The following is a 13,846-nucleotide window of genomic DNA, read 5'->3' as shown; positions in this document are numbered from 1 at the left end:
TTGATTACACATCATGGAAAGATCCAAACATATTGGTTGACCGGCTAAGACTTCTACATGGCTCGCTTTGTGCTGGAAACTATTCGTGCATCAAAGAAATATCCTTCATACTCGAAGACCTGAGGAAAGCTGGCTACATACAATATGGCATGTTTTACTTGCATGTGTACAATGTTGAGAATTAATTAAATATTGAAAGTAAAAATTTAATGTTTTTATTTCTTGTATTCTGAGTTCTAACTACAAATTAGTTCTCGTAACTTGTGCTTCCAAATGTGCTTCCTGTTTATTGATGGTGCTTCCAAAATGTGCTGCCATTTCGTTGATGGTGCTTCCAAAATGTGCTGCCTTTTCGTTGATTGTGCTTCCAAATGTGCTGCCTTTTTGATGATGGTGCTTCCAAAATGTGCTTCCTTTTTGATAATGGTGCTTCCAAAATGTGCTTCCTTTTTGTTGATGGTACTTCCAAATATGCTGCCTTTTTGTTGATGGTGCTTCCAAATGAGCTGCCTTTTTTGATTGTGCTTCCAAATGAGCTGCCTTTTTTGATTGTGCTTCCAAATGTGCTGCCTTTTTGTTCATGGTGCTTCCAAAATGTGCTGCCTTTTTTATTGTGCTTCCAAATGTGCTGCCTTTTCGTTGATGATGCTTCCTTTTTTTGATCGCGCGTAGTAAAATATGTAGTGACTGAATATTTACTAGATAAAAACATCTTGTTGTTACTAAAATATTTTTCATGATCACTTGGTCCTTTAGTATGTATAAAAAAATTTCACGATGATCTATTTGCCTGTAATTAGCTAACGACGAAGAAGGTCATGAGGTCCGGAAATGACTAGCCTATACGTTTTATATTGTCATGACTCGGTCTCATGGTCCGGAGACACTTGGCCTGTATGTGTGGCTTTGTACATGAACGATTTATATGTTATTCAGATTATCGAAAAATTAGACTTTCATGTAAGGCATAGCGGCACTGTATTTAATTCGTTGGTCAGATATATTGTCTTGAATTGTTTTTCTTAGAGTGAGTGATTATTGAATTCCATGAAAGGTAATGGAAAACAAAATAGTAAATATATTTAATATTTAGTTACATCTGTCACTGGTCAAGAATCGAACCAAGGACAGGAATCCATCGATTCATTATGTAAATTAATAAGTGATTTATTTAATGAATTTTGTATTTATTACAAATTTCTAGCTAAATAATTACACGATTCCAAGATGGTGCCCAAATTTCAAGATGGCGGTCACCTCAGTAATAATAAATGATTACTGCACTCTAGCAGGTTAGAATAAAACTATCATGATGGTAATGATAGTAAGACGAGTACACACACATGATGGTGTCCTCCAGCAGACGAAAACAAGAAGGTGGCAATGACCACTAGCAGGCTGTAGATCCTGGTAGCATGTACTGAAATAAAATGTCGGATCCATGATGGTCGTCATGGTCAAAGTCAAAGATCAAGGTCAAGGTCACATTTCAAGGTCAAGGTCAAATTTCAAGATGAATGTCAATGCCGACAGTCAAGGTCAAAGGTATGGTGAACATATAATTATACTAAAATGTCACCAGCACACACTATAAAACAAGATGGCGGTCTCCAGTGGATGAAGTCCTGATGGCGCACGTGACATCATACCAGCTGACGATATATACCTTGGTATTGGTGGTGGTAGGTCAGTCTGTAGGTGACTTCTGTGGAGGAAGGATCTGTTTTTTTTTGCTCTTAGCGGTTTCGAACCAAGGACGGAAATCGATCTAATCAACCAGAATTCTAATAAGTTAATTGTTAGATGAATTTTGGAATTGTTCTCGAATTTCTAGCATTGAAATTACATATTTTCAAGATGTTGCCATAATAAAAAGTGCAACGGTGTTTTTAAGAATTTTTATTATTTAATTCGGTTGATGAAAATTTTTTTTTGAATTTTAAAATTTTTCCGTTTTTTAACATAAAAATTACGGATTTTCAATATGACGAACTTAACGATAATTGCAACAGTTACGTCTTAATACATGATGTTGGTTCTGTGTCGAACATGTAGTGCTATTATTATTTAAAAAATATATATAAAAATCCCAATATGCATGTTATGTTTATATTTACCTTATTTAATTCTGTCTAGTAAATGTCTCGATGGCCGTGCAGTTAAAGGTGTGTGTTTTCCAACCTAGAGATCAGAGCTGCGATTGTTCGAATCACAGTGCTTCCAATGTATTTTGAAATAAAAAATTTAATTTAATATGTCGATAACGACCATAATAGCTATGGTAGGTAATAGAACATCGACCTTATGTGATGAGACAGAGCGACGCTGGCGCTCTCTAGCAACAAACAGCAGAAACAAAGTCGATGGTATCCAAGATGGCGGCCTCCAGTGGAACAGAAAAAAAATCAAGACCGATGCTGGCGCTATCTAGGAACAATAACAGAAAGTAATTCGACGGTATCCAAGATGGCGGCCTCCATTGGAACAGAAAAAAATCAATATAGCGACAGAGACGAAAATTTCATCATAATGAGTGGTGCGCTCGATTTAAAAATGGCGGATCAAATCGGGGTCAAGGGTCAAGGTCACGGACATCTAAGATGCCGGCCTCCAGTGGAACAGAAAACAATCAATATGGCGACAGAGACAAAAATTTCATCATAATGAGTGGGGCGCTCGATTTAAAAATGGCGGATCAAATATGGCGGGTCCTATATGGACATCCAATATGGCCGGCGTGACGTCAGAGCAATCTGTTATTGTCCCGGCACCGGCACCACACGCCAGCGCCGGTTTCAGGACTACCATTTACATACTACTCACCATTAAGTTTTACATTTTTATAATGACTGTTACAATTTCTGGTAAGAAATATAAATTGTCATGGTCGCCTTCATCATTAACCTTATCGTGAACTTCTGCCGCAATTTTAAGTGGCCATTTGGTGAAATAAGTGGTAATTCTTTGTGTATTTGAAACACTTTCGTCAAATAAAATCATTTCTATTGTTGCTTGTAATGCTGGGTTTGGTCCTGTTAGAAAAATATATTTTAAACCATCGTTTGCTTTTTCACTGTGCATCTTTTCGCCTGTGATTGCTTTCGTGCTACTGTAAAAATATTCTCCAGTAAATTTTTAACATCATTAATGTTCTCGCTTTAAACCATCAGGGCTAAACATCGTATGTAGAAATGTCTAACCCTTTTTGGCTTGCCGTGAAGGGGAGGTACATTTGCTATTAATTTTCATGTGTGCGCTACATCACAACGTACAAAAAAGTCAGGAATTTCATAAGAGCCAGAAAAAAAAAATGCTGTTAAAACAGTTTTCCAAGTATTTTGCAAGAGAACCGAATTGAGTGAAGCTTTTATCTAGTCCAGACAGAAGGGCTAGTGAGTGATCAGTGATAGTTTCTTTTGGAGTCGGAGCACCACTTCGTAGCCAAGTTTGTAGGAAATGTTGAACTCTTGAATTGTGATGACTTCCTGAAAGCATGTTTTCAACTGTGTACTGCAAACCAGGTGTAGAGTCATGAACTGCAAAAAAATACAGGTACACTACACCTGAAACATTTCCAAACGGGCGCTGAAGTTTACTAACTAACCCTCCTGTTGCATCTATCATAATTGATGGGTTCGACTTAATTTTGCAGTACTCTTGGTATACAAAAAGGTGTTCTGGTGTCTAGTTATAAACCTAATTCCACTATACTGTTGTGATACTCGGCTGAATATTTAAGTTTACCAATAGCCAATAAAGGGTTACCATCAACGCGCCTTGATGGCATATATTTTAAAATACTTTTGTAAACGATTACATACTTACTCATATGTATGCAAACTTTTGTCTTCTTTCACATAATTTCGCAACTCCTAAGCTGGTTCAGTTTTAACATTAAAGTTGTGACAATATGTATAGACATTTCCAATAGAGTTTATATCATATTTTTTTTAGCTATCATAAACAATTTTTTTATTCTTATAATCCCTTTAACCCATTTTCATACACTAGAATATCTGCAATCAACGAATGATTACAAGTCTTCCAGACAGGGACTAACTGCAAAATTTGGGGCACAAACTGAGCAAAAATCGTTGAAAAAATTCTATATTGATAGCTCATCAAACCAGACTAGCAAAAGCACTTTAATTTGCGGCACAAACTAGCACAAACTGAGCACAAACCACTGACAAAATTTAATCGTGATCGGTTTTTTGAAGTGGGGGGGGGGGGGGGGGGGGAGCTGGCGACATGCTAGCCCACCGCTTTAATTAATTAATTAATATCTCATTAACCAGACTAGCACAAACTCTAAAATTTGTGGCACAAACTAGCACAAACTGAGCACAAACCACTGACAAAATTTAATCGAGATCGGTTTTTGTATGGGGAGGGGTTGGGGGGGGGGGGGGGGGGCTGGCGACATGGTAGCCCCACTTTAATTAATTAATAGCTCATTAACCAGACTAGCTCAAACTCTAATATTTGCGGCACAAACTTGCACAAACTGAGCACAAACCACTGACAAAATTTAATCGATATCGGCGTAGGTGGGGAATGGCGATATGCTAGGCCCCCACTTTAATTAATGAATAGCTAATTAACCAGATTAGCACAAACTCTAAAATTTGCGGCACAAACTGAGCACAAACCACTGACAAAATTTAATCGTGATTGGTGGAGGTGGGGGGCCTAGCATGTCGCCAGGCCCCCCCCCCCCCCCCCCCCCACTTTAATTAATTAATAGCTCATTAACCAGACTAGCACAAACTCTAATATTTGCGACACAAACTAGCAGAAACTGAGCACAAACCACTGACAAAATTTAATTGTGATCGGTGGTGGTGGGGGGGGGGGGCTAGCATGTCGCCAGGCCCCCCCCCCCCCCCACTTTAATTAATTAATAGCTCATTAACCAGACTAGCACAAACTCTAATATTTGCGACACAAACTAGCAGAAACTGAGCACAAACCACTGACAAAATTTAATCGAGATCGGCGGAGGTGGGGGGGCTGGCGACATGCACCTACCCAAACGGCCTACGGACACGGGCGGAAAAAAAATTAGAAAAAAAGAAATTTAAGTGAACCGAAAGAAATAAAATTACTTGCGATTAAAAAAGCGTTATAGGGCCCGGGTGCTGCCTGTGTCCGGTAAATTTAGTCACTCGCCAAAACTTTTACATTTGATATCGCTATTTTGGCCGCAGCCCCGCACCCAACCAGCCTCACTGCCGGCACGGTGACCTCGGCCCACGCAGCCCAGCACTGCCACACTTACCCACGCCACTCGCTTCCCCTGGAATCGAAGAAGGCAAGCGTCGCATATCGCTTATCAGGCCATGATAGGGATGCCTTTGTGTAAACGAGAACCCGACAAACTAAATACTCCTCCACACACAAAGCTTTCGAATTAAAAGTTGTAAAATTGTACTTCGTCTTGCTCGGAGACATATACAAGCAAAAATATAACGGGAATGGAGTGAGTTCAGCGAAAAGGAGGGTTGGTAGGGGGAGCGACTTGAGCGAGGGTCATATAAACACGTCCCTAGAGCCGGTGATATCATTTGCAACCAAGCTGCGAAGAAATGTGTTCTCGTTTAGGGTACGCGCACAGTGCAGGCAGGTTTTCAGATTCCGATAACCAGCGCCGACCGGCGCGAGAAATTAAACCCTCGTTTAGATACGAGTGCTCACGGTGCCGGCAGACATCGGCGTGTATCTGCGGCTTGTCTGAGTCAGACGTTTTAGCGGAATGAAATTTACATTCTGGTTTCAGACATCGGCGAGGTCGGCACGATAATTGACTGATCTCTGTATTTGTTGACATAATTGTCAATTAGACTGTTACAATTGAAGACGTCCTTATATTCATTGTTTTGCGCGCAGTGTGTGATATTAAGTCCTCGCAAACGCCTTAAACACACAAGGTTACTAACACACATGTGTAAGGGTCCTCGTTTAGACTGTTACAATTGGAGACGTCCTTATATTCACTGTAATGCGCGCAGTGTGTGATATTAAGTCCTCACAAGGTTACTAATACACATGTGTAAGGGTCCTCGTTTAGACTGTTACAATTAGAGACGTCCTTATATTCACTGTAATGCGCGCAGTGTGTGATATTAGATCCTCACGAACTCTAAAATACACAAGTCTTACTAACACAAAATACAGCAAAAATAAATACGGTACTAAACACATTTATTGTTCGCGACACTAAAATGTGTTTGGAAATAATCTGCCTCTATTTATTCATGCAGCATGTATTTCGTGTTTTGATTATTATAACAACGTACATTAAAATAGTCTTAGCCAAATGCGTAGCAAGAATTTTAGTTTGAAGGGGGTGTGGGGGGGATTTAAACATTTGGCTATTCACCCGTCCTCCTTATAAAGCGGGTGGTCCGGGGATCCTCCCCCGGAAAAATTTTGATTTTTAGGTTTAAAATGGGTCTATTTTAGCAGTTTTAATAATATAACATTGAATATTGTACTGCTATAAATATTATTAATTTTTTAATGCTAAAATAACAAAAGCAACTCGAGTAAAAAATTTCCACACATTTGGGGGGGGGGGGGATGGATCCCTATAACCCCCCCCCCTCCTTCCCTACGCCCCTGGTCATAGCTAATGAATTTAAAAATCCATCATACTTTTACATATCTGGCAATTTCCGCAGGAAATATTTCTTTGTCATACATATTTACGTGCTTTGGACGTTTGCCACAGGTGGTAAGACAAAGCTGCGAGACTGTTTCCCCGCTTAGCAAAGAATTTATTTTCAATCTTGTGCAAGCGATAATACACAAGTGTTTCCCGATTTCCATTATACGACTTTAGATATCATTTATAAAATACAAAGTATCACATTATAGATGTTTTAATTTACCAATCTAGGATTAGGCCTAAACAACTTTGGAAATATTTATATTATATTAATTGAAGAAACAAGTCAAAAGTGTGCAATTTATTTTCTTTCTTTATAGGCAAAAGAACATGAATTTGCATAATTTATTAAAATACTTTTAATTCACACGTGATTACCTAGTACTAAAAACAAGGATTATAAAACTTTATGTTAGCAAAAATATAGCATTTATTCGGTAATGATAAACTGCATTTTTGCTGAAATCGCTATTTAAAAAATTTAAAAAGTGCATATTATTGACAAGTGAAACGATTAAACCAACAGTGATACCATTCGAAGCCACACTGCAGTAGGTCCTCGCATTGAAAGGTCCTCTCGTTCACTTGTTAAGACGATTGTCCTCGCAAACACTGTCTCAGGTCAGTTGCTTCCGAGTCCTCTGATTCACCTAAAGGGAGTAGGTCCTCGCATGGGGCCCTAAACACGTATAGGTGTGTGTGTGTGTGTGTGTGTGTGCGTGCTGTGAGCGTGTGTGTGCAAGAGACCAGGTTGTGTGTGTGTGTGTGTGTGTGTGTGAAAGAGAGGCCTTGTTGCTTGTGCGTATGTGTGGGGGCTGGCCAGAAACGTCACCCGTCACCCGGCAGTTAACGACTTCCACTCCTCCCCCCCCCCCTCACTTTTTTTTCCCCGTGTATAGCGCGCATCCTTATTTTTTTCCTTTATTTGAGGGGAAAAAAGTGCACGCTATACACGAGTATATATGGTATATTTAACTTTGAATTCTTCTTTTTAGTTTTAGGGCAATTCCTAAGGTTTTATCACTATATAATATATTAATAAAATACCAGTGGCTATCTGTGAAAAGTCCAGAACGTGTTGATTATCAATCTTGAGACTTTAGTTAAGACTTACTCTGCACATTCTTCAAACATAACTTAAATTTTGAATTTTGTGTAAGATTTTGTAATGTTTGTTTAATTTTGAAGCACCAAGAGTAGTTGATTGTACAGCAATGTGAAATGTTTCCCAGGCTAGGACGAACTTGCTTCCGCAACATTAAAGAGAAGAGAGACTACCACCAGCACCGCAAGACGGCCTCGTGGCTCTACCTGTCTCGCATCTCTGCAACTAAGGAGTTTGCCTACATGAAGACTCTGAAAGATAGGGACTTCCCCGTCCCCAAACCCATAGACTTCAACAGGCACTGCATTGTGATGGAGCTGATCCAGGCTACTCCATTGTGAGTCTCACTACATTATGATTAGCTCCTAAAGTTATGTTATAGTTAGAAACCCAAAAAAATCGTGACTCACGAATTTGCGATAAGTATTAAAGACTACTAAACACTGGGACAGTGGGAAATTACTTTTAATGCAAGTTAAATATGATTTCAGGTGTTTTTGACTAGTAAATCACTCACAAATTTTTAGATATTTCATTTATTTTTTAAATCATAAAACAGGAATGAAAAATTTGGAATGTGGCAGCAGTAGATTATCACCATAGCCCTCGAGCAAGCGGCGGGAGGCAGAGATGATTTGAATTATCTTAATTTCAGACTACGTACTAACAATGGAAAAATAAAATTGGTACTTAATCACAGCTTTCTTTCTTTAAGAAAATAATTATAGCTTTTCATTATTCAACCTGTGAGATAAGTAATAAAATGAAGGGTAGCAGGCACAAAAGAAACAAACAAATTACTGGCCCGAAACAAAAAACATTCCAGTATTATGAATTGGTGCGGTAGGGGTAGGTTTCGCAAGTCCAAGAGGCCTTTCATTATGTCATGGATATAAATTACTACTTGTTTTGATGAAATAAGTATTAAATTTAGCTTCTCTGAAAATATTTTTGTAAGTACAGTAGAATCCCGTTATAGGGAGCACGGTAATAGCAAGACCACGGCTATAACGAGGTCTTTTTGAGGAATTTACGGCGTGATCGCGTGAAGCGCACTTTGGTTATTTGTCTGCTTTATCTCCACCCCTCTCGCTCGCCGCTAGACATGTTGCCGTTGACGCTGTCACATTCTTCAGCCTTGCAGTCGCCACCTAAGTGCGTGGCTTTAAAAATAGAATCCCGTCCTTTCTTTTATCAAACTTCCATTAGTTACCGTATAAACCCACGTACCACCCGCACCTTTTTTCAATAAATCAGGTTCGAAAAAGTAGGGTGCGGGTGTTACACGGGACTTGGGCAATTTTAGCGCGGTGACGAAATAACGCCGGCGCGACTGGAGGTTGCTGTGATAGACAAGAGGGGTAGGGGAAAAGGAGGGGAAGGAAGCGGCAGACAGTCAAGGTCACATTCCTCACAGCGTTGACACGCTGCAGCTTCGCTGGTTACAAACGCGCGCTCACACGCACTGTCCTATTCTCATTTGCAAAGTACCCAGTGGTTTTACACGTGTGTTGCTGTTGGCTGCAACTATTGTAATGAATCGTAAAAAGTTGCGTTCTTTCACAGTTGCGGAAAAATTAAAAATAATCAGTGAAGCGGAAGAAATCGGTAACCGTGCTGCTGGGCGAAAATATGTCGACGAATCATGTGTGAGGGATTGGAGGAAAAGTAAAGACTAACTGTTTTCGGCCAGTGGCGATAGACGTGCGTTCCGTGGTGCGGTAGCAAAGTTTCCAGAGATAGAGGAAAAAGTCCACGACTACATCAGGACAGACGGCAATTCGGGTGCGCTGTAAGCACGGAAATGTGTTCGCTAAAGGCGCTGCAAATTGCTCGTGAACTTGGCGTGGGTGAAGGCTTTAAAGCAAGTAGGAACTGGATGCGCAGGTTCATGGTAAGAAAGGGTTTGTCCATGAGGCGGCTTACTACAATCTGTCAGCGTTTACCGACAAGCTACGATGAAAAATTAATAGCATTTCAGAGGCATGTGTTCAAGCTGCTGAAGCTGTAGAATATGCCACATTTAGACACAAGGTTTTTTATTATGCATGTAATAAAATTGTTTTTATTATGCGTTGCTAGAACTCGCGTGCTTTATCGTTTATTTTGTTTGAACGAGGTCATTGCCCAGCGCACGATAATGGACGCGGAAGATTGTAACTGTAAACAGCTGGGAGCTGGGCAAGGTCACGCGCACACACGGCGTGTTGTTATCGTTCGCGCGCGCCGATGCCACGTTCTACTCGCGCGATGTTGCCACATTGCAGTTGCCTGCCTTCTGTACACTTTTAACGCAAATGCCGAGGCTGTAATAAGTAGCATACCTAGTACTTTTTTGGTAATTCTTTACGATTTGTTACTGTTTGAAAGGAAAATAAATCACGACAATTTTTTTTTTTTTCCCATGCAGATTTGCAATAAAAATATTTTTTTCCCACCATGGCATTATAAAAATAAGGGTGCGGGTCTTATCCGGGGGCGGGTGGTACGTGGGTTTATACGGTATCTGTGCCTGTGACTTCACAGTCACAGCATCACTGGCTGGCTTCAAGGCCAAGGTATGCTCGAGTCGAATAAACCAAGCCTTTGAATATACATATACATACTTGTACGCATTTCTTATTATTTAGAAAATAGACAAAATCTATTTCTTCCCGCCATTAAACATGACAATGTGCACTTTTTTTAAAAAAAATATAAATGCTCTTAATTAATTTGTTGGGACATTTTCATTAACGAATAATAACATTGTTTATAACTATGTTAGGCCAAAAAAAGTCAGAGCCGTCTTTATACTGTTGCTAATTGATCGCTTTAATAATACACAAATACACAAAACTTGTTTGGAATTATTTCGGTCGTGACACGTTTACAAACACGTCACATTTATTTTACTATCTGACAAATAGTTGGCACTACCGTACCGTATTTATTTCCGAATCGCTAGGACAGTTTTCTTGTAACTTTTGTTTCGGTCAGTTGTTGGGGTATCTGTCCGGGAAAGGGGTGGTGATGGTTTGAGTTTAATCCCAAATTTATTTTCTAAAAACGTTGACAGTTTTCTTTAAATGAAAAAAGTATAGTTTTCCAGCGACTATTTCGTTGTGAGGCGTACATGCGTTGCCGCACTCCTGCGCTTTTGTAAGGAATTAAATCGTCGAGCTACACTAGCGCCGCCTGTTACCTACATCCTGAACCAACATGGCCGCCAGCAGACAGCCCGCGTCGACAATAGATAGCAGCACAATGCTGCGTTGGCCGCGGGCCAAGTCGAGTAATTGATTGCGGGCTGAGATGCTATACTTACGTGGCGTGGTAGGGTATTCTGGTTATTTTGACGCAATCGGTGATCGCATCCGCACTTGTAGGGTATCGTTTTAAAGAGAATTCACACATCTGCTCACAGAAATTAAGATTTCGTTAATATAACCTGTTATTTTCCAATTATACAGGTTTAAACACAATTTTTATGCTATTTTCGGTTAATTTTTATTTTTGGGGGGCCAAAATCAATTTGGTAGGGCTGGGCGATTCCACAGATTTCATTTCGATTCGATTCCGATTCAAATTACTGTAAAAAATTTCGATTTCGATTTCGATTCGATTCTTTAATTCTAGAGCAAATGCATAACGTAAACAAGTGTAAAAAAATTTCTAACAATGTAGGCAAATATTCTTAGAATCATTACTTCGTGAAGTCCACATGTCTGTGGTTAAAGCTATGGAATTTACTCCGCCGTCAATGTCTGTTGCCAGTTTTGTTTTTATTCTTTCAATATGATGTTCATAAAGATCTGGAATTACACGCCTTGCAAATGTTCTACGGTCAGGCATGTTATATTTTGGTTCAACCAGTGACATGAGGTCTCTAAAACCTGTATCTTAGACCAAGCTGAATGGTTGAAGATCTGTTGCCAACATTTTGCCTATTGCACTGGTAATGGAAACTGCTCTGGGATGATCGTTTGGATATTTTTCTAACCTAGAAAATGCAGTTTGCTGGACAATTTTCTGTTTGGGTACAGATGAAGATTGATGTACCACAGATTTCATTTGAGATTGCAATTTTAAAAATTCGGAATATACTTCAGTGTGTTTTGCGAGATGTTTAGCCATGCTGGTTGTGCTCCCATGAACTTGTTTAAGTTTGTTGCCACATGTTTTGCATTTTGAATGCATTTCTGACACTTTTTCGTAAAATTTCCAAACCACACTTCGACCTTTAAATGCACCTTTCACGTTTTCACTCATTTCTACAATCAGCACAAAGATTGTTTTCACACTATAAACTCAACACGGTATTGGACGTGAGGACGTGACAAAATAAAATAAACATGATGGATCATTTCTCATTTCCACAGTACTAACGCTCTTGCATTTTCCAATAATGTCGTCGGCATCTGTGATACTGCAGTGAAGGCATATATGTTAAGACAAAGAAAAAGAACACAACTACCATATGTGTAGCTATCAAACTTCCTCACTTAAAAAAAACGTATAAAAGCGGAACCCAGAACCAAAATAAAGTGGTTATCACAGATATAGTGCAACAACTGCACAGCTTCGATGGAAGAATCAGACTTTTTTATGTCCAAGCCGTGGTACTGAAGTCTGCCACCATTAGCGCTCAAGTTGCAGACAATTCGGCAGCCATTTTGTGGAAGTGTTTGCGTGCATGTCGGTATCATATCTATGAAGCTAACATAGTGTTTATTTACCGCTTTCGGTGATTGAGGTTATATTCACAGCCCAGAAATGAAACTTATTGGACGATTGGTTCGTGGACTTTCCAATTGCATAATTAATGTGTTTCTCGGCCGTTTGTAATAAAGATTTTTTTTTCCCATTTTGAACAAAATGGGTGTTGTTATTTAGAGGATTGGAGGTAAATATTGCTTACGAATCATGAGTGTTTGGCAGAACCAAAGTTCGTAGATATGAAGAACATCGCTAAATGGAATATTCGTTGAGGATTTACGTTCATACAAAGTTTATGTGCAATTTAACGGAATGTGTGGAAATTGTCACCATGCAAATGACCTAGACAAAGTTCGAATTTTTCGAATCTTAATTTTAAAGAAGAAACGATTTCAATTATGTACGGAATCGAATCGAAATCGTAATTTTCGATTAATCGCCCAGCCCTACAATTTGGTTATAGCTAGGACACGGTTATAGCGAGGATCAAACCCGGAACCGTGACACCTCGCTATAACGGGACTCTAGTGCAGTATTTAAGTTGATGTGGGGCCACTGAGAGGGCGTCACCTAATGTTGAAGGACACACGGACCCAGCTGGCACTCTGCTCAGGGCGAGATGTGGCCCAAATGGGTAAAATGAGACATGTCCCTGATAGTACCTTGTGCAAATAATCTAGTCTGCTTTCAGTATGAGACACGGTAGATGTTAACACGATGTGGGCTCTTGTGGCATCCCACACACCTCTAGACCTACCTCCCATGTGTCGCAGAGAAAAACATAACTAAAGTTAAAATTTTTTTGCACGCTTCACGGTAATGAAGACAATCATTACACTGAAATAATAATAATTATAATAATAATATTAATAATAATAATACGAATTAAAAGCTCTGCGGTCTGAATCAGTTCACTGAAGTCTCTTTGGTCTCAAGATGGCATACATGTATTTTCCACTAAAGTAATTTATTTTTTACTCAAGAATGTTTTTCCAGTTTTACCCAAGCATTTTGGTATCTGTCACTGAAGAATGCTAAGACTTGCTACTCAAGAAATTTCTGGGTCTCTCGTTATAGTTAATGTGATTGCATAATGAAACTTTGTTGTTCTTGCAGGTGCCAAGTTAATGAAGTGCCAGATGTTGAGGTGCTGTATGATGAACTAATAAACCTGATAGTTCTTCTTGGAAACTATGGTGTGATTCATGGAGATTTTAATGAGTTTAATATCATGATCACAGATGAGGGCAAGCCTATTGTTATTGACTTCCCACAGATGGTTTCCACGTCACATCCAAATGCTGAAATGTAAGTAAGTTTAAAATTCTAGCTTGCAATCACATTATATGTAGACGGAATCTTAACACAAATGT

The 13,846-nt window shown here is 39.4% G+C and overlaps 1 protein-coding gene across 2 annotated transcripts in view; it reads left to right on the top strand.

Moving 5' to 3' along the window:
- LOC134527165 (serine/threonine-protein kinase RIO2) overlaps positions 1-13,846 on the top strand; it is a 93,947-nt gene that overhangs the window by 34,576 nt on the left and 45,525 nt on the right. For both annotated transcript variants that reach the window (XM_063359560.1, XM_063359561.1), the window contains exons 4-5: positions 7,903-8,112; positions 13,590-13,781. In XM_063359560.1, coding sequence (XP_063215630.1) covers positions 7,903-8,112; positions 13,590-13,781 — 402 coding nt within the window. The remainder of the gene's footprint in view (positions 1-7,902; positions 8,113-13,589; positions 13,782-13,846) is intronic.

Source organism: Bacillus rossius, chromosome 1, assembly GCF_032445375.1.
Source record: "Bacillus rossius redtenbacheri isolate Brsri chromosome 1, Brsri_v3, whole genome shotgun sequence".
NCBI lineage: Eukaryota > Metazoa > Arthropoda > Insecta > Phasmatodea > Bacillidae > Bacillus > Bacillus rossius.
Note: the sequence above shows the minus strand (reverse complement) of the source record. Positions and strands in the feature narration are given on the sequence as shown.